Source organism: Mobula hypostoma, chromosome 21, assembly GCF_963921235.1.
Source record: "Mobula hypostoma chromosome 21, sMobHyp1.1, whole genome shotgun sequence".
Taxonomy (NCBI): Eukaryota; Metazoa; Chordata; class Chondrichthyes; order Myliobatiformes; family Myliobatidae; genus Mobula; species Mobula hypostoma.
In genome coordinates this window covers 16,326,457-16,354,361 of record NC_086117.1, presented here as the reverse complement: position 1 = coordinate 16,354,361, position 27,905 = coordinate 16,326,457, and the positions used below count along the sequence as shown (strand labels likewise).

Sequence of the window (27,905 nt, the reverse complement as noted above, 5' to 3'; positions counted from 1 at the left end):
TACTATTTTAGATCCATTCAATATATTATCTCTCATCCCCATTTAAGTTCCTATATTTTACCAAAGAGAAAACAATATTTTGCTAACTTCCCAATTCCTGTCACTTATCCTGTCAACTGGGATAAATATTTTGGAAAAATAATTAAGATGTAGCTGACTTAAGCACATTTTTTGAAAAGTGCAAACTTTAAACATCAACCCTGTTTTATCATTGGTAGGCCAATTCAGTGTCATAACAGTAAAACTGATAGAAGCTTTACTGAAAATACAGCAACAAGCCAAATGGTGAATGTTTCAGAGCAAAGTCTCCCACAGCATATATATTTCAGATTAATGTACTATGATCATCCAAGATAGTTAAGGGGAGTGAATATTGGAAGTATCTTGAGACTCATTTGTTCAATCATTTACTGACACTTACAATCTTGCACAAGATGGAACATCAATGCAAGATGGCGGCAGCAACTAATGGTGACGTCCTGCAGATAGTTCATGAAACGACTATTTCTACTACTTTAGGTATACTTCTTCTACTAATCTGCATACAATTGGAGCCTGTAATTTACATTTTGATTATGTGTTTTTGAGCTGAGCAACCTGGTACTTTTGCAGTCTCCGAGGGAATTCAGCATGGTTGAGAGCAAGGCTGGGAAAGGAGTGTGTGGCCTAATGGCAGAGCACAAACCCATGGTTAACACCGATTCTCGACTAATTTGCCAATTAAAATGTCGAGCAAGATTGAAATCAATGAGGATAAGAGCAGAAGGCAAGCAGATGATCAGCGCTGTCTGCCTGCATTTGACTGGTCTCCCTCTCCCTTCACTGCTGCCACACCAAGGTCAGGAGTCTTGGGTCTTGGGCAAATTTTGATTAATGCAGTTTGTGGATTGGACTTATTTTGAAGAGGACTCTGTAGTTCATGTTATATGTGTTTATGATTAGTCCTTTTTTATTTAATGCTATTTTGTGCAATTTTGATGGGGGTGAACTTACTCTGCAGCCTGCAATCAATGAAAGACACAGCACTAAAGTGAACTGAGCTAAACTGAACACTCTTGGACAGCTTCAAGGACTCTGTGGTTTGATGTTTAATATTCTGTCTGTTATTCACTCGTTTTTTGACGTATGCGCGATTTTTTTGTGCATTGGGTATTTGATGTTTTCTTTGAACGGGTTCCATGGTGTTTCTTTGCTTCGTGGTTGTCTGCTGGAAGACAAGTCTGTGTTGTATACTGTTTATATACTTTGTTAACAAATATACTTTAATCTTTGAATAAAAACATACCTCGAATACTCATTGTGATAAATTCTTAAACTTTTAAAATTATCCATATTTCTGAGTAACCATTTATTTAAATAGGGTTATTTTCACATTACTTTTGGAAAACCTTTGCTTTAAAAGATCAAAATATTCAGGATCTTTGCCTTATGAATTGGTTTTACTGCCAATTGCAAACATCTGACACCAGTCACAATTCAATGCCAGCAGCTTCACTTCTTCAGTCAGCCAGAACTTAATCCTCAACTCTAAGCAAGCAGAAGTTCAACTTTTGAGTCTAGAATAATTAACCTAAACTTATATGTTCAATGATATATTCAAAGTGCAAAAAATACAATATACACACACATTCCAAAATGCCAAGAAGTATATTAAGTCAGGAGAACCACAAGTTCTTTATGGAAGTGTTCCAAGTCAAAAGCTAGCTTTACTTTAGGTCATAAACAGACAACTACATCAAGTGCCTTTACTGCAGAGGCATTTTCTTTGACTGAATCCTTCAAAGTTAGCTACTTTCCACTTAGGACAATTGAGAATTGGCCTCATAATTCTTGATCAGATTGGAGAATTACAGCTACAGTTAACGCCAATGGATTATTCAAGGCAAATAAATATAAAAGACAGAGAGTTGTACCAGAAACGCTCAAAAGACTGCAACCTGATCTCACACACACATCTGATGAATATTGACCATCAAGCAAGTGATGTGTTATTGACCCTGCACTTCTTAAAGATAGCCATTGCTGATTTGATGGTGCTGTCAAGTGTGGGCTCGACGAGTAAATGCAAATTTTAGACCTTGCTGCTGATATTGGGCAGTGGTGGAGGGAATGAGTACTTAAAGAGTATTCGGATGTCAATCAAGCAGATTACTTGTACCTGTACTAAATATCGCCATGCTTTGAATACTAATGAAGTGGCACACATCCAGGCAGAGAGTATTCCATTAAACTCCTCACATGCATTCTATGTGGTGGGAAGGTTTTGTTCCGTTAGGAGACAAATCACTCACTATGTAATATCCAACCTTTGACATTTTCTTGTTAACCAACCACAGCATGTGTATGGATGGCACCCTTGACCAGATTGGAACTGAAAAGTAAAGCAATAGCCAAGCATCTTAGCTCTGCCACAAAGGGGATGTCACATGGAAAGGAAAATGTCTATCACTAGATTTATTACAAGACCTAATTTTAGAAGAAAACAAATTAGGCAGAACCAGCTACAGATTTGTTCCAGGAACCACAAACTTCCTTTTCCTCTTGGTGACAGAGAAATGATTCATGGTCAGCTGAGCTGATTTTTGTTATAGATATTCCTTTTATAAAATCAAACAGCAATGGACAAATAGTATGGGAAAAGAAACGTTATAACCTTGTAATAATGTGCTTTGATATTTCAAAGAGCCAATTACAAATGGAAAATAACAATGCAGTACTTATTATAAAAATAAAACTGGCTCAGATTCTGAATATGCTCAAGATATACAACCCATTGGATTTATTAAAACCCAATATGGCTTTTCAGTCTAATTAATGCCAACTTTATTGACACCAATGTCATTACTAAAGTAGCCAATGGTCAGTGTTGCAATAACTTATCAGAAGAACTTCAGTTACATAATGACACTACCAAGTCACAGTATAAAATATATTAAACAATATTATCACCAATATTTAAGTAAAGACTTTGCAAATACTCCATGCATATGAACAGAGATGGGAAAACCAACAGCACAAATACAGAATTCATCCAGCCAAAAGAGTTCCACTTTGGACAAAGGTGTCTGTTGTAAAAGGAACAACTCAAGGTGATAGGTAAAGGACCATTGGACCCATATCATGCACTAAAACATGCTATTGGTGAAGAGTTATAATTCTCTTCACCAATGAGCAGAGTGTATATTGCATATTCACACTAAAGTAGCACACTTTATACTTCAACAACAAAAGAAGTATTAACATTGAAATGTTGAAGAGGTAAATACTCACTGTGCCTGGCCTTTTTTTCTGGGAGCGGAGGAGGCTTCTCAGGTACTCCTGCCATTTCTGAAACATCAATATCCTGGAATCCAACTGACATCGATGGAACTCCTTGTTGCCTTGGTGAAACTACAGCAAATGGAGGGTATTGCACTGTTGGCACAGCAGAATTCTGCATTTCTTCCTCAGAAATATTGTCATACTGTGAAGGAAATCTCTCATAAGAAACCCTAGATCCTGAACTCTCTGATGAACCAGCACTCTTGCGTTTCTTCTCTGGTAATGCCGGTGGTATTTGCATTGGTGAAGCATTAGTCTGCGGCCCCAGCCGCCAGTCAGGCACTGCTTGTGAAGTAAATGTCTGCCCAGGAAGAGGTGAACTGGATTCTACTGCTGACTCTGGTAGCGGGCTTAGCATGCCTGAAATGTGTTGCGAATTCTGATCAGCATTTGAAAGATCCTGATGCAGGAAGTCATAATCGGGATCATAATTTTCTGGATTATCTGCAAAAAAAAGTTTAAAATTAATTAAAAGGTGTGAGGTACACTCAGCTACATCTTGTAACTTTGTATCAGATACCCTTGCAAGTAAAAAACGGATTCAGCAAGGTTATTAATCGATACAGAAGCCTTTAAGGGGAGCATGCAGTGTAACCTCTCATTTCAACAATGGTTACCTTCTCAAATAACAGAGATCCCTTTTTTAAGCTTACATGTCTTTGATGGAGATCGAGATACGTAGGATCTAAGGCAAAGTAGATTCAAAACTGACTAGTTAATAGGAGGCAGCGGGTGATGACTGTGGATTAGTTTGTGAATTGAGGCCGATGACCAGTGGTGTAATCCTATGATCGGTGCCGGCAAACTTCCTGTTACATACATTAATGACTTAGATGTGAACATAGGACATATGATTAATAAGTGTGGAGCTGACAATAAAATAGGCATTGTTGACAGCACAGAGGATAGTTTTGGGAAAATATCTTAGAAAAATTACCTTAGAATTACTAAAACAGGCAAAGCAATGGTAAGTGAAATTTAATCTTGATAACTGTGAGATGATGCATTTTGGTAAGGTCATAAAACTGGGAAAAGGATATAAGGATATAATGCTGAGGCTTAATAAGGCATTGCTCAGACTACATTTGGTGGTTTGTGAGATTGTGAGCAGTTTGGAACTCTATAACAAAACTCACAGTAAATTTATTATCAAGGTACATATATGTCTCCATATACAACCCTGAGATTCGTTTTCTTGCGGGAATACTCATAAATCCAAGAACTATAATAGAATCAATGAAAGACTGGATGGACAATCAATGTGCAAAAGACAACAAACCGTGCAAATACAAAAAAAAATAAATAAGCAATAAATATCAAGAACATGAGACAAAGTGTCCTTGAAAGCGAGTCCATAGGTTATGGGAACAGTTCTGTGGTGAGGAGAGTAAAGCTGAGTGACATTATCCCTACTGGTTCAAAAGACTGATGTTTGAGGGGTAATAACTGTTTTTGAACCTAGTAGTGAAAGCCCTGAGTATCCTGTACCTTTTTCCTGATGGCAGCAGCGAGAAGAGAGCATGACCTGTGTGATGGAGGTCCTTGATGATGGATGCTGCTTTCCTGCGACAATGGTCCATGCAGATGTGGTCAATGGTGGGGAGGGTTTACCTGTAGTAGACTGGGCCATATGTGCTACTTTTTGTAGAATTTTCCATTCAAGGGCATTGGTGTCTCCATACCAGGCTGTGATGCAACCAGTCAATATACTCTCCACCACACATCTTTAGAAGTCTGTCAAAGTTTTAGATGTCATGCTGAATCTCTGCAAACTTCTAAGAAAGTAGAAGTGTGTCATGCTTCCTTTGTAATTGCACTAATATGTTGGGCCTAGGATACCTGGTTTGAAATTATAACACCAAGGAGTTTAGAGGTGCTGACCCTCTTCACCTCCGATTCCCCCAACGAGGACTGGCTCATGGACCTCCGGCGTCCTCCTCCTGAAGTCAATAATCAGCTCCTTGGTCTTGCTGACCTTGGGTGCAAATTTGTGGCACTACTCAGCCAGATTTTCAGTCTCACTCTAATAAGCTGATTTGTCACCACCTTTGATTCAGTCACTGACAGCAGAGTCATCAGCAAAGTTAAATAAGGCATTAGGGCTGTGCTTAGTCTCACAATCTTAAGTGTAAAGGGCTCAGAACAGGAGGCTAAGCTCACAATCTTGTGGTCACACAATCATATCCAAGGAAGGATATGCTGGCATTGGAGAGGATCCAGAGGAGGTTCATCAGAATGATCAGCATTTGACAGCTCTGGGCCTATACTTGCTGGAGTTTAGAAGAAAGAGGGGTGGGGGAGGGAATCTCATTGAAATCTACCAAATATTGAAAGGTCTAGAAAGAGTGAAGGATATTTCCTATGATGGGAGAGTCTAGGACCAGAGGGCACAGCCTCAGAATATAAGGATGTCCCTTTAGAACAGATAGGAGGAGGAATTTCTTTAGCCCGAGGGTGGTGAAGGCTGAGTCACGGGGTATATTTAAAGTGGCGGTTGATGGGTTCTTGATTAGTAAGGGCAACAAAGGTTATGGGGAGAAGGCAGGAGAATGGGGTTGTGAGGGAAAATAAATCAGCCATGATCGAATGGTGGAGCAGACACGATGGGTCGAATAGCCTAGTTCTGCTCTCATGTCTTATCGTCTCATAAGAGATGGTACAGCTTGAAGAAATACTGAGGTTACTTACCTTTATTAGGCAAACAATACAAGATCAGGGAGGTTAAGGCACAACTTAAAATATTCACAGGTGGGGTACTGTGTGCATTCTGGGAACCATATTGCGGGATAAATTCAATTGCATTGAAGGGGGTGTAGAGGAGACTCAGCATGCTGTTGTCCGGGATAGAGCATTCAGTTGTGATGAGAGTCATCACTGGTTGGGTTGGTTGGGTTGGTTGGGCTTGTGTTTCTTGGAATGTCAGAGACTGCAGAGGGCTCTGATTAAGGTGCACAAAATTATGAAGGGCATGGATAGGCTAGGTAACTAAAAATGGAAGTCAGAGGTCTGAGTAAGGCATTGAGAGGATTGGAGAAATGTTGGTGCCCTTGGGTGTTACAATCTGTAGCACACTGTTTCAAGTGGATATGACAGATATTCTCATGTTTATGCATTTAGACAAACACTATTATTGCTGAAACATAGAAGGCTATCGACCAAGTGCTGCCATTAGCATAGACAAGTACTTGATGGTTGACATGAGCATTGGTGTTCCTAATGGCATGCTCCTATGCAACTTGACTACATTGCTCTATTTATACTTTGAATACAATGGGGACAAGTAATGAGATTTAAGACAAATTTTATTTTTGTCTGCTTTATATTGACTTATCCCCACTGGAAACAATTTCCCTTCCTTCACACTAAATAATCATAAATTACTACAAGTTCCATGCATGTTTCTGTGAGGAGAGAAAGTGGAGGTTGAGTGAAAAAAAGACCAATGTAAACTTCTTTCAACAGGCTTTCAAAAAGCAAATACACTAGAGACCTACACGTGCTATATATTGGAAACTATATATTGTAGGGAAAGAAAAGGGTGAGAAAATCAATGTGTCAATTTAATGCTAATATCTTTGAAAAAGAAACAATGCCGGCTTACCAAGTGTTTCACAGCTTGTGTTCTGTGAACACTGTCCACTATCGTTGTCCAGTGATGACAGCTGTTCATCTGACTTGCTCAGCTTTCCTATGCTGTTACACGGAGATACCCTTGGTGATTCTCCACCATAGGAGTGGCTGCCACCAGACAGTCGCCTTTGCAAGTAACAATCCAAACTGTCAAACTCCTAAACATACAAGACACTAATTAATTTTTTATCATCTTCATCACATCAATTTAAGAACAATTTACAGTCAAATACATTCTTTCATTTATATACAATGCAACATAATCACTGCAGTTCTTAATTATAAATGGAAAAATGTATGATGCATGAACTAACATTCTCCAAACAAAGACCTATCACGATGAACTAAAAATTAAAGGTAATTGAATATTCAGCAGGCTGGATGCAGAAGTTTAAAAAAGGCAAGGTATTAGGTTTTTAAAGCATCTGCTGATTAAGAAGCAGCAGAGAAATTAATTGATGAGATTGTCAAGATCATTACCATACTAGATCTAGTACGAGGTAACGAACCGGGTCAGGTCACAGATCTCTCAGTGGGTGAGCATCCCTGGCCTTTAGCGTTATTATGGAAAAGGACAGAATCAGAGAGGACAGGAAAATTTTTAATTGGGGAAGGACAGATTATGAGGCTATAAGGCTAGAACTTGTGAGTGTGAATTGGGATGATGTTTTTTCAGGGAAATGTACTATGGACATGTGGTCGATGTTTCGAGATCTCCTGCAGGATGTTAGGGATAAATTTGTCCTGGTGATATGGCAGGGTGACAAGTGAGGTGGAAAATCAGGTGAGGTGGAAGGCGGCAGCATACATGAGGTTTAGGAAGCAAGAATCAGATGGGTCTATTGAGGAATATAGGGTAGCAAGAAAGGAGCTTAAGAAGGGGGTGAGAAGAACAAGAAGGGGGCATGAGAAGGCCTTGGTGAGTAGGGTAAAGGAAAATCCCAAGGCATTCTTCAATTGAAGAAAAAAAGGATAACAGGAGTGAAGGTGGGACCGATTAGAGATTAAGGTGGGAAGATGTGCCTGGAGGCTGTGGAAGTGAGCGAGGACCTCAATGAATACTTCTCTTTGGTATTCACCAATAAGAGGGAACTCTTGATGGCGGTGAGGACAATATGAGTAAGGTTGATGTTCTGGAGCATGTTGATATTAAGGGAGAGGAGGTGCTGGCGTTGTTAAATACATTAGGATAGATAAGTCCCCAGGGCTTGACGGAATATTCCCCAGGCTGCTCCACAAGGCGAGGGAAGAGATTGCTGAGCCTCTGGCTAGGATCTTTATGTCCTCGCTGTCCACGGGAATGGTACCGGAGGATTAGAGGGAGGCGAATGTTGTCCCCTTGTTCAAAAAAGGTAGTAGGGATAGTCCGGGTTATTACAGACCAGTGAGCCTTACGTCTGTGGTGGGAAAGCTGTTGGAAAAGATTCTTAAGAGATAGGATCTATGGGCATTTAGAGAATCATGGTCTGATCAGAGACAGTCAGCATGGCTTTGTGAAGGGCAGATCATGTCTAACAAGCCTGATAGAGTTCTTTGAGGAGGTGACCAGGCATATAGATGAGGGTAGTGCAGTGGATGTGATCTACATGGATTTTAGTAAGGTATTTGACAAGGTTCCACACAGTAGGCTTATTCAGAAAGTCAGAAGGCATGGGATCCAGGGAAGTTTGGCCAGGTGGATTCAGAATTGGCTTGTCCACAGAAGGCAGAGGGTCGTGGTGGAGGGAGTACATTCAGATTGGAGGATTGTGACTCGTGGTGTCCCACAAGGATCGGTTCTGGGACCTCTACTTTTCGTGATTTTTATTAACGACCTGGACGTGGGGGTAGAAGGGTGGGTTGGCAAGATTGCAGACGACACAAAGGTTGGTGGTGTTGTAGATAGTGTAGGGGATTGTCGAAGATTGCAGAGAGACATTGATAGGATGCAGAAGTGGGCTGAGAAGTGGCAGATGGAGTTCAACCCGGAGAAGTGTGAGGTGGTACACTTTGGAAGGACAAACTCCAAGGCAGAGTACAAAGTAAATGGCAGGATACTTGGTAGTGTGGAGGAGCAGAGGGATTTGGGGGTATATGTCCACAGATCCCTGAAAGTTGGCTCACAGGTAGATAGGGTAGTTAAGAAAGCTTATGGGGTGTTAGCTTTTATAAGTCGAGGGACAGAGTTTAAGAATCGCGATGTAATGATGCAGCTCTATAAAACTCTGGTTAGGCCACACTTGGAGTACTGTGTCCAGTTCTGGTCGCCTCATTATAGGAAGGATGTGGAAGCATTGGAAAGGGTACAGAGGAGATTTACCAGGATGCTGCCTGGTTTAGAGAGTATGGATTATGATCAGAGATTAAGGGAGCTAGGGCTTTACTCTTTGGAGAGAAGGAGGATGAGAGGAGACATGATAGAGGTGTACAAGATATTAAGAGGAATAGATAGAGTGGATAGCCAGCGCTTCTTCCCCAGGGCACCACTGCTCAATACAAGAGGACATGGCTTTAGGTAGGGGGGATATTAGAGGAAGGTTGTTTTACTCAGAGTGGTTGGTGCGTGGAATGCACTGCCTGAGTCAGTGGTGGAGGCAGATACACTAGTGAAGTTTAAGAGACTACTAGACAGGTATATGGAGGAATTTAAGGTGGGGAGTTATATGGGAGGCAGGGTTTGAGGGTCGGCCCAACATTGTGGGCCTAAGGGCCTGTAATGTGCTATGTTCTATGTTCTATTACTGATAAAAATCTAACACCAGGGCTATACTACGATGCTGATTGCTTTACACCTTACATAAAACCTAAAAAAAGTAAAACACAAATAGTGTACTGTAAACTTTTAATCAAAACACAGTATCATAGGTGGAGACTGAAAGCCTGCCATTATCTGTGTTTGCTCAACAGCTGATTCTCCCAATGCTGCTGTGCTGCTTTTGTTACCCTGCATATATTATATTTTCATATTAATGATATGTAATAATTTTTACTATTAAGTACATATGTGTGATGAACAAATGTAAAACAAGACTGCTCACTGATAGCACAAATTCAATCACAAATTATGCAATCCCAAGCTATCTCATTATATATTCCAAAATCTGAAATCCAACACTTCCAGCCCCAAGCATTTCGGATAAGGGATACTCAACCTGTGGTATAGTTCTAATACATTTGTGTATCTTTTAGCTTGGATATTTTTAGTAACTAATTATACAGAGACTGTTGCTCAGCAACTGTACAAATTATTTCATCTCGTCTAATACCATTCAAAATGTAAACACTTCCCGTACCTGCCTGGTATTAGGTATACTAGAACCACTGGTAGTTCGACTCATAGGACACACTACTGCCACTCTGGTAGGTGAAGGTGCAGACTGTCTCTTTTTGGGTGGTAGAGGTGGTAAAACTGAAGAAGCAGGACTGCTGCAGGTCAAAGAATTCAGTAATTTAATCAACATCACTAAGCACTGTAACAATTTCTTATAAATTTAACCAGAGGGTAGTAAATGAAATGGTTAACTAGAAAAAAAATCACAATTAAAGCACCTCAAAGAACAACGTACAAATTGCATTCGTTATTTTAAAAATATAAACATTCTCTCAGCTCTTTTAATTTCAACGGTACTATCAGAACAGTTGACATTTTTAAAAATTAGTTTTAAAATTCAGCTGTGATCTTACTGAACAATTGGGCAGACATAAGGAACTACAGACATTTGATAAGGCTCTCCATTGTAAGCTCAACCAGAAAGTCACAACACATGGGATGCATAAAACCTTGGCTGCAGAGATTCAGAATTGACTTGCCCAGAGAAGGCAGAAGGTGATAGTAGATGGCATATTCTGCCCGGAAGTTAGTGACTAATTGTTGTAAATAACTTGGAGAAGAAGTGAAAGGGTAAATTAGTGAATTTGCAGATGACACAAAGGTTGCTGGTGTTGTGGACTATGGATCCTGTACCAATCCAGAAAAGTATGGAAAGTCAAATGTTATGGCAGAGTACAAGGATAATGGCAGGATTCTTAGCACTGGGGAAGAAAAGAGGGATCTTGGGGTCCAAATGCATAGATTCTTCGAAGTTGTCATGCAAGTTGATAAGGTGGTTAAGGCAGTATATGGCATGCTGGCCTTCATTAATTGGGGAATTGAGTTCAAGAGCTGTGAGGTAATCTTGCAGCTCGATAAAGCTCTGGTCCGACCACACTTGGAGTAACGTGTAAAGTTCTGGTTGCCTCATTATCAAAAGGATGTCAACATTTTAGAGAGGGCATAGAGGAGATTTACCAGGATGCTGCCTGAATAAGAGAGCATCTCTTATGAGTGAGCTAGGGCTTTTCTCTTTGGAGCAAAGCTGAATGAAAGGCAACTTGATAGAGGTGTATAAGATAATGAGAGGCACAGAGAGAGTGGACAGTCAGTACCTATTCCCCCAGGGCAATAAGAGCTAATACCAGAGGACATCTGTTTAAGGTAAGTGCAAGAAAATTTAGGGGAGATATCAGAGGTAGATAGAAGCAGGAGTTATATTTTCAGTTAATTTCTTGTGACCAAATGGTTTGGTTTAAAATCCTTTTTTTTTAACATTTTAAACAAAAATTGTCCCAGTATTACTGAATGCTTGCAAATAATGCAGTTTCAACAGTCAGTGAGTCTGAGGTACAGAGCCTCACCAGCTGTCCAAATGGCTTTGTAAATCCCATGGATAGTTGGGCATGTGACTGCCTCTTTTGTGCACTCAGCAAAGCACTCCAAGTCAGAAGTTCAATATATAAGTAATACAAAATAAATTGAATTAAACTTGGGGTAAGGTTTCGATCCTTTTACTAGAGTTCCAGGTTTTAAAAAAACAGTTGAGGAGTTGGATGGAAAACTAGCTTAGCTTGGTTGCTCATTTAATTGGTACTAGTGGCAAGATGGACCAGGCATGTGTATAATGGTTCACCAAAAAGACAGTATTTCTATCAACACAATATTATATAAGAGGCAAAAGTGTTACTGTCTAAGTCATAGACTCTAAATCTCTAAATGCATACAAAACATTGGGCATGTTTACCCATGTTCCATGATACGAATACCAGGCAGTGGCGGCTTTGGTGGAGCACATTCCCCATCCGCAGAGTCTGAAAATGCCTCCAGTGATCTTGTCATTGGAGTAGTTTTCGTTAAAATCTCCTTTTCACGGTCAGTCAAGGGAAGCTCTGTTACACTTTGAGAATCAAGCAACAGATCAAAATAATTTAAAACTTTGTTGGCAGAGATTAACGATAACAAGGAAATAAGCTTTTTCCCCCCACGTAAGCTAATATAAACTATGCATCAAAGAACTCTATAAGATGTAGCAAATTTTTAACCATGTGTTATCTGCAACTTAATCAGATGTGGTAATATAGCTGTTATTACTTTTTCTGGTAACGAAAGTGGATGACACTCAAACCGATGATTCAAATTCCGAAGTGTTATGATGCTTATGTGAAATACTTACTGATCTACAAGGAAGGATTCAGACATAGAAGAATTTGGGCATGTTATAAAAATGTTTAAATTGAGTCTCTGCTAATTAATGGACATACACCATTGTTGAACTTCACCACTGTCAAGGTCCCTTTTCACAGGTTTCAGAGACTTTTATTTATTTATTGACATACAGCATGGAATAGGTCTTTCCAGCCCTTCAAGCCACGAGCAATCCCCCGATTTAATTCTAGCCTAACCATGGGACAATTTATAATGACTAATTAACCTATCAAGTTGTATGTCTTTGGAATGTGGGAGGAGACCAGAGCACTAGGAGGAAAACCGCATGGTCACTGGAAAAACATACAAACTACTTAGCAGTAGTGGGAATTGAACCCGGGGCGCTGGTTCTGTAAAGTGTTGCACTAACTACTAAGCTACCGTGCCTGTATCAATTATTTTCTTCACCCACTACCACCCATCATCTATAGTGGACAAATCAATTTTGGATATATACTGTACAGTAGGGATGGCATTGCCTTGTTCATTTGACCCACAAACTAGTAACAATTTAACAAAGTAACTTCAGCCTTACATTATTGTTTGTGTTACTTTATTGCCTACAATATCTACCTATTACGAGGAAAGATTCAGGCAAATGGAAGAAAAAGATTAAAACACCTGGGAGTGGGTGAGTCAAGCTAGAAATGGTCAGAAAAGAAGAAATCATTGAAGAGAATACACCAGAGAAGATTTTGACACAGGTTAGTATAATGAGCCAAAATGCACAACAAAAAAAAATTGGGAAATAATTTCAAAATTTATATCAATTATAAAACTTTGCAAAACCATATATATTTTGCAAAACTTACTGATAACACAAAATATTTATTAGTGAGCAAAAGGCAAGTATTTCTGAAAAAAAAACAGCAAAATGCTCATTTGGTTCACTCTCAATTTTGTCCACTTCTTTTCCAATACTTGAAAATTATTATGATGGAAGACTGAGAACTGGCATGTCAACGAAGGCTCTTGTTAATTTCTATAAATGCATAGTGGAGAATATTCTGAGTAGTTGCATCGCACAATACACAGGATCACAAGGAGGTTACTGTGTGCAGTGTGCTGTTGGTTATGTGCCTTGCACATTGGCCCTGGAGGAATGTTGTTTTGTTTAGCTATATACTTGTATGGCTCAATGATAATTAAACTTGAACTTGAGGATCGTTGATTCAACCAGCTCCTTTATGGGCACACAGCCAACACCCCCCCCCCCAACCACCACCACCAAATCAAGAACATCGTCAAGAGCCTATGATCAAGAAGGTGGCATCTATTTCTAAGGATCTTCACCATCTGGGACATGCCTCTTCTGGTTACTATCATGGAGAAGGTACAGAAGTCTGAAACCCACACTCAACAATCTTCCCCTACATCATCAAGCACATTTCTGAACTGTCCATGAACGTATGAACACCATCTCGTTATTCCTCTTCAGCACTATTTATTTTTGTAACTTACTGTAAATTATGTCTTGCACTGTACTGTTGCTGCAATACAACAAATCTCATGTCATATAAAATACTGATAATAAACCCATCTCTTAGTTCTTACAACTCTAATAGGATAAGAAAGGAGTAACAACAAACTTCACAAACATCCCAACCTGCAAAAACTCAGTTCAGGGAGGTAACACCATCAATGTGTGGGAGACTCCCGGAACTTCCAGGAGAGGTGGGATGTCTGCAATAGAGTAGCTCCTTAGCAGCTAGCCAGCTAGTTTAAATAACGTTAGCTATGCTAATGAACGAATGACACCTGTTAAACTCACCTCAACATGTCGTCCAGAAAATGGGCAATAGAAAAGTCACTGTTGCAAACAGTGCAGCGAGCAACACTGTCATTATTTTTGACCCCTATTAGGCAGGGGTACACTTTAGGGTAATCTGGGGTGACGTACATTTTATATTTTCTTTTTTTGGAACACTCTCCCATGGCGCGCGCTCTCTCTCTCTCTCTCTCTCTCTCTCTCTCTCTCGTGGTCACTCTCGCGTTCACTCTCTCTCTCTCTAGCTCTCAAAAAAATTGATTTCCGGAATATTGTATATAATTTGCGGGCATCAGGGAGCCACTATTAATATGCAGGAGACTCCCGGAACTTCCAGGGGAGGTGGGATATCTGTTTCTGTGAAATACAAAGTCTGATTCTCAAGAATATCACAAATATTCAATTTGTAGCAACAAAATTCTCAGACTGTACCATTATTTAAAAACTTATTTCCAAAACATTTTGCTTGCAGCATCAATTCGCATTTACACAGCAAACCCAAATTCACATTTTCACTGAGAGATAAAAGAAAAACATCTAATTCAAATTTTTCACAGCAATGACCTACTGCTCTTTTAGTTTACTTCAAATACAAGATTCAACCTGTTACAAATCATTAAACCTTGAAATAATTCTTCTTACCTGTCAGTTTTAGCTGTTGGCTGGGTGGGTTTCACTGGAGAGGTGGGGGATGGCTGTTCTTGTTTCTCTATTGTCAGTTTCACAAGCTCCTTTAGAAAAGCAACAAGTCAAGCACTGTGTGACTGATCACGGACAGAGTAACTTAAGAATATCATGCATACATAAAAATCAAGATTACATCAAGAGAGATGTCCAATATGGGAAACACAGAATCAGTAAAACATTTTCTAAATAGCTGAAGAAACTACAACAGAGAAAGATTTGGAGAGACAAGAGTCTGAGAATGCTGGCATCTGGAGCAATAAAAACCCTCTAGAGACGGATTCCCGACCTTTTTCATGCCAGGGACTAATATCAATAAGCAAAGGGTCCGTGGACCCCAGGTTGCGAACCCCTGCTCCAGAGGAACTCCGGTTGAGCAGCATCTATGGAGGCAAAGAGATGGTCAACATTTCAGGTCAAGATCCTGCATCAGAGCCGACAGTGCAGGAGGGATAATATCCATTATAAAAAGCTGAGGAGGAACAATAGGTGACAGGTGGAATTAAGTGACGCGGGGAGATAATGGGCAGATGGAGTCAAGTAAGGGGAGCTAACAAATCCAATTATAGGGAGAACCGTGGAATGGGGTGAGGAAAGGGAGTGGGAGGGAGGAAATGGTGAACAAAATGATAAAGAATCTTGGTACACTGATTGGAGTTTGAGACAACAAAACCTAGGAACAGAATTAGGCCATTTGGCCCATCAAGTCCACACCACCATTCTATCATGGCTGATTTATTATCCCTCTCATCATTTTTTTGGAAGGAACAATGGGCTTTGGGTTTTTGACACTATCAATGTTCATAGCATTGGGTTGCAGGCTACCCAAGTGGAAGAAGACATATTCCTCAAGTTTGTGGTTGGCCTTACTGAGAGAGTCAGAGGTCAGACAGTCAGTGTGGAGTGGGAACTGAAATGACATACAACTGGAAGTTCAACGTGCAAAACAATCATCTGATCTGTGCTTGGTTTTGCCAATGTAAACAATGCCACATCAAGAGCACCAAAAGCAATGGATGAGATTGGAAGTGATGAATCTTTGCCTCATCTGAAAGGCTATTCAAGTCCCTGGACATGTCCAGTGAAAAGATGAAATGTGATTAATGAACCTCATACTCATTTACCGCAGGTCATCTTCATTGGCAAGTGCAAGTCAGAAATGTTCAGCAATTTTCCCCCGCCAAAAAAGCATGTATGACAGTTGCAAAGTTCCACCAGTGAAAAATACCAATTTTTAAATTTGTTCAGCTGTATCAACATGAGAAAGGGGTCTCTGATATACTCCAACCAAGCTCAATGAATCAAACTGAGTTTCAACATTCCTACAGCATGCACAGTTATTGAACTTTGTTTAGCAATTATTACTAGTCATGTCTAAGATACTTTTCATCTTGCGGTATTAAAACAGTCAAATGCAGGACAAAAACTGTCCTAAATGGAGGGAGGCACATCATTGTAAGAACTATTTTCATATTTCCTGCAAAGGGTGACTGTGCTTAACGGAAAAGCAGCTTCTAAAATATTTGGTATTTATCATTCAAACTTTAAACTACAGTCTTCTAAAACTTCCAGCTGTTGAATAGAATCTGAATCTCAAATTGATCTCTATGAAATATTTACAGATAATTCAGTTCCCAAATTTTTATATTTATATCCAAAGGAATAAAGTCATTAGTTACAAGAGCAATACACGCAAAATGCTGGAGGAACTCAACCTGTCAGGCATCATCTATGGCAAGTAATAAAGAGTCACATTTTGGGCTGAGACCCTTTATTGGGACTGGAAAAGAAGGGAAGATGCCAGAATAAGAAGGTGGTGGGAGGGGAAAGAGTACAAGCTGGAAGGTAACAGGTGAAGAGGAAGTCTGGGTGAGCACATGGTTGAAGAATGGGAAGGATAGCAGAGATTACAGAGGGGGTTCAGTAAGAAAGGGACAACAAATTTAGTTCCTGCTAACATTCTTTTTAAACTTTGCTATTATTTGTACCTCATTAAAATGTTATTAAAACTCAACTCAGTTGGTTCAGACAACCTGGAATGCTAACTAGCAGAAAGATTTTAAGTATTATAGCATTTGTAAATTCAATCTCTAATTTATGTGGATTTAAACAGTTGCTTGGTTCACTTTGTTAATTAATTAGTTTACAATTTCAAAGCGAATACATTGATCAAGTGGAATTCAACTTACAAAATGGTATGTTGTGGTATGCTGTTGAAACCAAAGCAAAAATGTTGGAAAAACTGAGGTCAGTCAGCATTTGTGGAAAAAGAGAGGTGTAGAATTTCATGTCAAAGCCTCTTTGCCAATATTAGGGAAGAGAGAAAGAATGTTTCAAGCTGCAAAGGCAAATAAATGGCTTTTCATTCCGTGTTTTCACGCGCGTTGTGTGTGGTGGGTTGGGGGTGTGTGAGTAGGTGGGGGTTGCAATCTGTGCAGGGGTAGGGGGAGGAGGGTTTGGGGGTTTTGATGATCGTGTTGCCGTTCTTGTTTTGTGCTGGGGAGGTGGGTTGCTGCGTCTCTTTGAACCGACTTCCATGGTTTTCCTTTGCTTTGTGGCTATCTGGAGAATAATAATCTCAGAGCTATATACTGTGCACCTACTTTAATAATAAACAAACCCTTGAACCTTTCCTGAAAATGAATTCAATAATAAGTAACCAAAAACAAAAACTACAGATGCTGGCAATCTGAAACAACAAAAAAACAAGTTTAGTTCTTATTAACAATAAGGTGTTAAAACTCAACTCCTAAATTTCTCCTCTACTTTCTGGTGAGATTTCTGTCCATGTCTTTTGTCTTAATCATCCCTTGTTTTCCATTCCCCATCTTGTCTTCAACAAGATTTTAACCGAAGCTGAATATTACCTTCTGTGCAACTTCTATGCGTTTCTTCTATACAAGTACTGACCAAGGATCTTCAATCTGAAATGTTAACTCCATTTCTCTTTGTACAGTGGTTGCTTGATGTGGTGAATTTGTTCTGCGCTATATTGCTCCAAATTTCCAGCATCTGCAAGTTTCAGTTTTGGTTTCCAAGCTATGCATTTCACTGAAGCAATAGAAGTTACAAAATCTTCTTATGAACATCAAAAAAAAACTTTAGATGCTGGAAATCTGGGGAAAAAAAACAGAAAATGCTGAAAAAATAGTTCAGGCATTCTCTGTATAAAACATAAGAAATTAAAGTTTCAGATTGAAGAGCATTTGTCAGAACTGGATCTTTTTAGCTAGAAAAAGTGATAAATGAGTAATTTCATTTTATTTATTCTAGGTTAAATAGGAAATCTTAATGTTTAATATTCATAAATTATTAAAATTTAAGTCAATGTTTATCTCAAAGCCTGTCAAGTTGAAACTGCAAGCTTTCCTATGGACAGGGTTGCCAACTGTCCCGTATTATTCGGGACATCCCGTATATTGGGCTAAATTGATTTGTCCCATATGGCACTGCCCTTGTCCCGTATTTTCCCTGCTAAGGTAAAGCATTCCCATGAAACCTTTCGTGCCAAAATAGTGTAAAGCGAAGAAGCAATTACCCTCTATATGGGAAAAATTTGTGAGCGTTCCCAGACCCAAAAATTAACCTACCAAATCATACCAAATAACACATAAAACCTAAAATAACACTAACATATAGTAAAAGCAAGAATGATATGATAAATACACAGCCCATATAAAGTAGAAATAATGTATGTACAGTGTAGTTTCACTGAACAGGATCGCCAAAACCGATTTGTAGGAAAAAAATCGGCACGTACATGCATGCGCACGTCACACATGCGCACACAGGTGCCCGCGCAAGGCTTTATGGTCATGGTAGTCTTTCTCGGGGTAAACACAAGTGTCCCGTATTTGACTGCTATTTTTGTCCCTTATTTGGGAGTGAGAAAATTAGCAACCCTACCTATGGATAGTGTTTCCACTCATAATTCATACAATAAATTCTCAACATTGCTGCTTTAGGAACTGCCTATCAAATCAAGTATTTCTCCAAAGGCAACTGAAAGCAATCATATATGGAACAAGTGAAGAAATATTCTGGAGAAGACCTTTGATAGAATGAAGATCCAAATAACAGCAGACTTCTACTCCCATTTCTCTATTTATTTTCATTTTACATACCTTCACTCCATCGAGCACCGCCTTAATCATTGCATTCACCATTTCTTTTTCATCTAGATTCACACCTTCTAGCATTACCCGATCAGACCAGCGAATCAGATTGGCCAGGCTTTGATACACCTGATTTAAACAGGATGTGATGGCAGAGCTGAAAAACATTAGAGTACTGTCATTTTTATCATACATTCACAGAAAACAGCAGAAATACATACAATGCCAAATAGCATCTCCTGTGGAATTATACACCCCTTCACATCAGACATGGTCCTGATGAAGCAATGTATTTGAAATACTTACCTTTTTGCCACAGATACTGAATGGCATCTATAAGATTGCCAAACTGCAAACTCATTACCAACAGACACCCATTAAGAAACCTAAACTGAAGATGTTCAGAGAACCAAGTAAATTGCTTTTGAATGCAAAGAAAGTATGAAACATCTGATACATGCTACAAGTATGTTGAAAATATCCACTTTTAACAGAGAAAACCATTGATGGATCTATTGCGCATTTTCTTCCTTCGGGATTCAGTTAATCCAGCACTGCCCACATACTGAGCTCCATAAAACTCAATCCTGGGTCAACTGATGACTCCACATGCCTCGTTTAATCATTCATGAATTTTGAACTTCTAAAAAAATTACTTTACAACTTTACCCCCTCTAAAGAGGAAAATTCTCTCAGCTTTTATGGTACAATTCTACTTTTAAAAAAAGAGCTGACTACAACCTTTTCACTCCAGACAAAATCATCTAACTATTAAAATAGCAGATTCTGAAGGTGCTGGAGATCCAGAGCAATACACACAAAATGCTAGAGGAACTCAAGCAGCACCTACCGTGATGAATAAACAGTTGACATTTTCGGTTGAGACTCTTCATCAGGACTGATTGGAGGGGGGTGGGGAAGGAATACAAGCTGACAGGTGATAGGTGAAGCCAGGTGACAGGAAGGTGGGTGGGTGTGGGGGTGGGGAGGAGAATGAAGTGAGAAACAGGGAGGTGATGGGTGGAGGAGGTAAAGTACAGAAGAAAAAAATCTGATAAGGAGAGAAGTGTGGACCATGGAAGAGGGAAACCAGAGTGAAGTGATGGGCAGGTAAGAAGGGAAAGGATAAGAAGGGAGACAGAATGGGAAAAAAGACAAAAGGTGGGTGGGGGCAAAATTAACAGAAATTAGAGAAATTAATATTCATGCCATCAGGTTGGAGGTTTTACTTTACCACAAGAAGCACAGAATATTCATAATCATTGAAGTTGCTTTAATACTCTCATTAAGATCATCCTTAATATACCCTCATTTTCTATTTGTTATCAACTATCTATAAACTATATTCATTTCAAATATAATTAATAATTACCAGTTGAAACCCTGTTGGTCTTGCTCATGCCTGGCCCTATGAGATTCGACATTAATTGGAAAACCCTGTGTTGCATAACATTGGGCAAAATAAATCAATTGCTTCAGCCCATAAATGCATTATCACTTTGTTCACATTGATTAGTGCCTTGCAACATTTATTCAAATGAGCACCATAGCGGGTGAAAAATTGTAATATCAAGTACAATCAAGGCAAGTAAACCTGAATAAAACTCACTTATACTGATCCAACAATAGAGGCTTTCACTATTGTAACATGCAACAACAATGTATATTTTTATTTCTCTGTGCCACTTCCAAGAACTCAATTGAGAGCCATTCATAGCCAATTTTCATGTACTAGAGAAGCTTAAATCTGCTCCAGGGGAATCTCATACATTCAAGTGCTGATTCTAATAGTGGAAGGAAAATATTTTAAGATTTTACAACCCAGTCCTCTCTGGATACTTTAAATAATGATTTCACACAGAAAACAGAAAACTTATGTGGGTTCAAAGTTTACAGAAACAAATGCACTTTTTGCATTCGTGTTACTTTTGTACATTTCCAGAACGGGCTTGGTGGGTTAAAACTAGAGATGACAGTTATTTGCCCATTAACAAATGAGTAAACCAAACTTTTCTATTCTCCAAGAATCTGTTTTGAAAAATCTTAGCAGTTTCACAAAATCTATTCACTAAGAGTGAAAAACCCTGATTAATCACACAGCTATTTTGGCAATTCATTTGCTTAGGGTTGAGATTTTATATAGACATTTAAACAAGCAGTACAAAACTGTACAAAATTCAAAAACATTTTCACTCATTTAAATACAAATAACAATCCAGTATCACTGAATTAAATAGTCCAAAAAAAACAGTGCAAGTTGAGCAACCATCTTAAAAACTACTTTCAGATAGATCCAAAAAGCCACTGAACTACTTTGACAACAGTAAATGTAAGAAATACAGGAGTCAATCATGCACAAATTCACATAACCAGTAATGTCACTAATATGATCATCTGTTGTTTTTTTTTAGCTTTCATCTGAGGAACAAATTTTGGTTCGAACATCAGCAGGAACCATTGTGTTATATTTTACATTCATGAGAACGGCAAGGCCTTGGTTTTATTATGCTCCCAAGAGATAGAATATTTGAGTGCAGAGTCCCTCAATATTGCACAGAAGCATATTCATCTTTCTAGTCTAGGACAGTGGTCCCCAACCACCAGGCCTCAAAGATGTGCGAGGAAACAATATGATTTGGCGATGTGAAACGATATGAGTCAGCTGCACCTTTCCTCATTCCCTGTCACGCACTGTTGAACTTGAACACCCCCTCACCCACCCACCCCACCCCGTCCGCCAGTCTGCAAGAATATTGTCAATATTAAACCGGTCCACGGTGCAAAAAAGTTTGGGGACGCCTGGTCTAGGACATACAACTTGGAACAGCACAGCATAGATCAGGCCCTTTGGCCCATACTGCCACACTGCCAATGACTCGTAATTAAGTTAATCCCTCTTCAAAATTCAAAATACTTTTCTTTCTTTCTTTTTAAATCTTTTTATTGAGTAAGTATACAAAAAAGGTAAGCCATATAAACATTAATACAATGTTAAAGTATAATAAAATTCCAAAAGATAACAATACCAAAAAGAAAATACTACAAACAATGTAATTTAAGCATAAGAAACCAAGATAACATAATAGTATACTAGATTTTATATATATCAATGGAAAAAAAGAAAAAAAAACCCCAAAAAAAAACCCACCGTGCAACTAACTAAAAGCAAAGCAAAGCAATGGGCTAACTTGAAACCAAACAGAGTTAAACTTAAAATCACGTCCTCAATCCCGACCTCCATTAAAACAGTGAAAAAAAAACAAGAAGGGTAAATATTACATTAAATGAAAATATCGAATAAAAGGTCCCCAAATCTGTTCAAATTTAAATGAAGAATCATAAAGGTTACTTCTAATTTTCTCCAGATTCAAACATAAAATCGTCTGAGAAAACCAAAAAAAGGTAGTTGGAGCATTAAGCTCTTTCCAATGTTGTAAAATACATCTTTTCGCCATTAAAGTAAGAAATGCAATCATTCTACGGGCTGAAGGGGAAAGATTACTAGAAATTTTAGGTAGTCCAAAGATAGCAGTAATAGGGTGAGGAGAGATATCTATATTTAATACCTTAGAAATAATATTGAAAATATCTCTCCAAAAAGTTTCCAAAGTAGGGCAAGACCAAAACATATGAGTTAAAGAGGCTATCTGCCCCGAACATCTATCACAGAAAGGATTAATATGCGAGTAAAAACGCGCTAACTTATCTTTGGACATATGTGCTCTATGCACCACTTTAAATTGAATTAGGGAATGTTTAGCACAAATAGAGGAAGTATTAACTAATTGTAAAATCTGCCCCCAATCATCCACAGAAATGGTAAGCCCCAATTCCTGTTCCCAATCTACCCTAATCTTATCAAATGGAGCTTTCCTGAGTTTCATAATAATATTATAAATCATAGCCGATGCACCTTTCTGACATGGATTAAGGTTAATTATCGAATCTAAAATATATATAGGAGGAAGCATTGGAAAGGAAGGAAGTATAGTACTTAGAAAATTTCTAACTTGTAAATATCTAAAAAAATGTATTCTTGATAGGTTATATTTATTAGATAATTGTTCAAAAGACATAAGGGAACCATCTAAAAATAAATCCAAAAACCGTAAAATACCCTTAGTCTTCCAAGTTTGAAAAGCGCGATCCGTAAAAGAGGGAGGAAAAAATATGTTACCTAAAATAGGAATCGCTAACCCGAATTGATTAAGATCAAAAAATTTTCTGAATTGAAACCAAATACGCAAAGCATATTTAACGATCGGGTTAGAGACCTGCTTAAGGCGTTTCGAATCAAAAGGAAGAGATGAACCTAAAATAGAACCAAGTGTATAACCCTGAACAGATTGTAATTCCAATGCTACCCATTTAGGAATAGATAGTATATCCCGGTCAAGTAACCAAAATTTCATATGTCGAATATTAATAGCCCAATAATAAAATCTAAAGTTAGGTAATGCTAAACCTCCATCTCTCTTAGCTTTCTGTAAATGTATTTTACCCAGTCTCGGATTCTTATTCTGCCAAATAAATGAAGAAATTTTAGAGTCGACTTTATCAAAAAAAGATTTAGGAACGAAAATTGGTAATGCCTGAAACACATATAAAAATTTTGGCAAAAAAAACATCTTAACTGCATTAATACGACCAATCAAAGTTAAATATAAAGGAAACCATTTAGATGAAAGTTGAGTAATATGGTCTATTAATGGTAAAAAGTTAGTCTTAAATAAATCTTTATGTTTACAAGTAATTTTAATCCCAAGATATGAAAGGTAATTATTAATCAATTTAAATGGAAATTTATAATATAAGGGAAGATGTTTATTAATCGGAAAAAGTTCACTCTTACTAAGATTTAATTTATAACCTGAGAAAAGACCAAATTGTGCTAATAACTCTAAAACAGCAGGAATAGATCTCTCAGGATTAGAAATATATAAAAGTAAATCATCAGCATAGAGTGATAATTTATGGGACTTTAATCCCCGAGTTATCCCAGTAATATTTGAAGATTCTCGAATAGCAATTGCAAGAGGTTCTAATGCAATATCAAATAATAGGGGACTAAGAGGACAGCCTTGTCGAGTACCACGAAAGAGAGGAAAAAAAGGTGAGTTTAAAGAGTTAGTACGAACCGAGGCTACAGGGGAGTGATATAACAGTTTAATCCAGGATATAAATTTCAGGCTAAAATTAAACATTTCAAGCACCTTAAATAAATAAGGCCATTCTACTCTATCAAAAGCTTTCTCGGCATCTAAAGAAATAACACACTCAGGAACATTTTGTGAGGGAGTATAAACGATATTTAACAATGTACGAATATTATAAAAAGAGTAACGACCTTTAATAAAACCCGTTTGGTCTTCCGAAATAATAGAAGGAAGTACTTTTTCTAGTCTATTTGCTAATAACTTAGAAAAAACTTTAGAATCAACATTTAATAAAGATATTGGTCTATAAGATGCACATTGAGCAGGGTCTTTATCCTTCTTTAGTATTAAAGAAATTGATGCTCTATTAAAAGATTCCGGAAGTTTACCAAGTTTCAAAGAAGCCTCAAAAACCTTATAGAGCCAAGGAATCAATAAAGAAGCAAAACATTTATAAAATTCAACGGTAAACCCATCAGGGCCAGGAGCTTTCCCCAGATTCATAGAAAAAATAACATTCTTAATCTCATCCATTGTAATGGAAGTATCTAATAAAGAAGACATATCCTGTGAAATCTGAGGAAAGTCTAACTTATCTAAAAAATCATTCATATATTTAGAATCTCGAGGAGACTCTGATTGATATAAAGAAGAATAAAAATCACAAAAGGTTTGATTAATCCCCACATGATCCAATATCAATCGATCATTTTGGTTATAAATCTGATTGATTTGAGATTTAACATAATTAGATTTCAATTGATTAGCCAGCAGCTTGCCAATTTTATCACTGTGAACATAAAAATCACTTCTTGTTTTCTTTAATTGGTTTACAATCGAGGACGAGAGTAGTAAACTGTGTTCCATTTGAAGTTCAGTTCTTTGTTTGTATAGCTCCTCAGAAGGAGCCATAACATATTTCTTATCAATTTCTTTAATCTTGTCCACAGTTGCCATCTCCTCCTGCTTCTGTTTCTTCCTCAAAGCAGCGGAATACGAAATAATCTGACCCCGAATATAGGCTTTAAAAGTGTCCCAAAGAGTGTTAACCGAAATATCTTCTGTATGGTTAATTATAAAAAAAAGCTCAATCTGTTCATTCATAAAATTAACAAAGTCCGAGTCCTGAAGCAACAGCGAATTAAAACGCCATTGTCTATTGTTTGGTATATTGGCCATAATTTTAATAGAAAGCTTAAGTGGAGCATGATCCGAAATGGTTATAGAATCATAATCACATTTAATCACTGAAGGAATGAGACGAGAATCAATAAAAAAATAATCAATTCTTGAATAGGAATGATGAACATGTGAAAAAAAGGAAAAATCTTTTTCCTGAGGATGCAGAAAACGCCAAATATCCGTCGACCCAGAATCAGAAAGGAAAGAATTAATCAAATTTGCAGATTTATTAGGTAAAGTCCGTAAAGGAGCCGAACGGTCCAAAGCTGGAGATAAACAGGTATTAAGATCTCCGCCCCAAATCAATGAAAACTCGTTCAAATTCGGAAACTGATCAAACAATGATTTATAAAATTCTGGACAATCCATATTAGGAGCATAAACATTAACCAAAACTACTTTTTTATTAAATAGTAAACCACTAACCAATAAAAATCTACCATTCGGATCAGAGATAATATCCTGTTGTATAAAAGTAACTGAAGAATCTATAAAAATAGAGACGCCTCGAATCTTAGCATTGGAGTTCGAATGAAATTGTTGTCCCTTCCAGAATTTGAAAAAACGTAGTCTGTCCCCCCTCCGTACATGGGTCTCTTGTAAAAATAAAATTTGTGCTTTAAGTCTCCGGAACACTTTAAAAACTTTTTTTCTTTTAATAGGATGATTAAGACCATTAGTATTCCAGGAGACAAAATTAATAATAGACTCCATAAATCCTAAAGTCAACCCACGACAAGGAGGATTGACAATAGGCGCGACCCACAAACCCGGAGAGGAAACAGAACATACAAAAGATACCGGGGAAAAGGACGCAACCAGTACTTCAATAATGTATATAGCCCAAAGAAAAACAAACTAAAACGTGAAGCCCCTCCCGCCACCCCCCAGCCCAAGACCCCAAGGCAAAATCTAAAGCAGACCCGCCAGAAAGAAGCAAGTGCTAAAACTACCCCCATGACTTCCGGTATACGCTCCCTAAAAAAAAGGTATAAATATGAAAAGGATCAGCTAATTGTAAAACAGTAAAAAAATAAGTAAAAAAAAGTTAGCTCAATTAGAATACACACAGAACAGAACAAAAGCCGGAAAATATATATTAAAAAAAAAACCACAATAAACCTCAAACTCATGAATAGACACAGCAACAAAAAAAAATAGGATTATTAACATAAAGTGATTATAAAAAGCAAAACAGAATAAAATTTAAACAAAAACTACAAAATTTAAGGCCGCACAGGAAATACGTAAGATGACAAAAGGGAAGTAACCACCCAGAATCCCCTGGGAAAAGAAAGAAATGACGCAGTTAAAAAGAAAGTTTAGTAGCCATATTAAGAAATCGAAAGTAAACTTTTCTGCCCAAATAGGGCACAGAAAAGTTAAAACCAACCAATTCACAGCCTCCGATCGACGGAGAAAATTAAAAAGAAAGCAATTAAGATGTTGGAGATGAAAGTTGATCCAGATAACTCTGGGCATCCGATGGAGAATCAAAAAAACGAAGGGCTCCATCTGACATGCGAATCCTTAGACGTGCAGGGTACAGCAGCACTGGTCTTAAATCCATCTTATAGAATTCCGACATCACGGATCTGTAACGGACCCGTTGGTCCCAGATTGGTTTACTGAAATCTTCCACGAATCGGAACTTAAGATCCGAAAAATCAATGAAACCTTTAGATCGAGCGAATCAAAACAGTCTCTCCTTGTCTTGAAAGTAATGAAAACGTAAGATAACATGCCTAGGTCTATCTGACCTAGACGAGTATGATGGGATTCTGTGAACACGATCCAGTAGCGGTGGTTGGTCAGGAAATACAGTAGGGAATGCATCTTTTAAAAGTTGGGAGAAATATTTCATGGGGTTGTTACCTTCAGCGGCTTCCCTCACGCCAATCATTCGTAAATTCTGCCGTCGCATTCTAGATTCCAAGTCAGAGTTTTTAAAAGTCAAAAAGTCAAGTTTCTTCTTCATTACATTAATTGTTTCTTCGATTTTCCCCATCTTAAGCTCACTTTGTTGCGCGAATTTTTGAAGATCAGATATAGCCGACTGATGTTCCGCAATACATGTTTGCATCTTATCAATTAAATCGGCAATTTTCTGGAAATTAGTTGAGATTTCCGTATGAATCAGGTCTTTAACAGGGCCTGCAATTTCCGCACGAATCATCTCCCTAACAGAGGTTGAGATTTCCCTCTGAATTAACTCCGATATCGCTTTCAAAGTCACCGGTGATTCAGTCGGAGGGAGATCCGTAGCTTTCGGTTTAACCGGAGGTTTACCATCCTTGCCGTCTTTCTCGTTCTTAGACATAGCAGATCTAAGTTCCATCCAGTTGTCGGAGAATTCAGTTTAATTCAAAGTATTGTAAGAGTTGATGCCTTAATGGTTAATTAAAGTATAGCTGACCATAGAGAAAAAAAACTCAGAGGTAATGGAGCGAGTCAAGAACGCGACTTCACTCCATGAGCGCTACCGGAAGTCTCCAAAATACTTTTATTATCAAAGTATGCATACTTTATACAACCTTAAGATATGTCTCCTT

At 38.2% G+C, this 27,905-nt stretch overlaps 1 protein-coding gene across 13 annotated transcripts in view; it reads right to left on the bottom strand.

Annotated features, from left to right (window-relative positions):
• The window catches only part of rapgef1a (Rap guanine nucleotide exchange factor (GEF) 1a), a 185,163-nt gene that overhangs the window by 83,394 nt on the left and 73,864 nt on the right, over positions 1-27,905 (bottom strand). For 12 of the 13 annotated variants that reach the window (XM_063073490.1, XM_063073491.1, XM_063073492.1 and 9 more), the window contains exons 4-9: positions 19,025-19,172; positions 14,859-14,947; positions 11,988-12,140; positions 10,224-10,356; positions 6,923-7,109; positions 3,271-3,765 (exon numbers count right to left, since the gene is read on the bottom strand). In XM_063073490.1, the coding sequence (XP_062929560.1) occupies positions 3,271-3,765; positions 6,923-7,109; positions 10,224-10,356; positions 11,988-12,140; positions 14,859-14,947; positions 19,025-19,172 (1,205 nt within the window). The remainder of the gene's footprint in view (positions 1-3,270; positions 3,766-6,922; positions 7,110-10,223; positions 10,357-11,987; positions 12,141-14,858; positions 14,948-19,024; positions 19,173-27,905) is intronic. The other variant, XM_063073494.1, reaches the window with a different exon arrangement.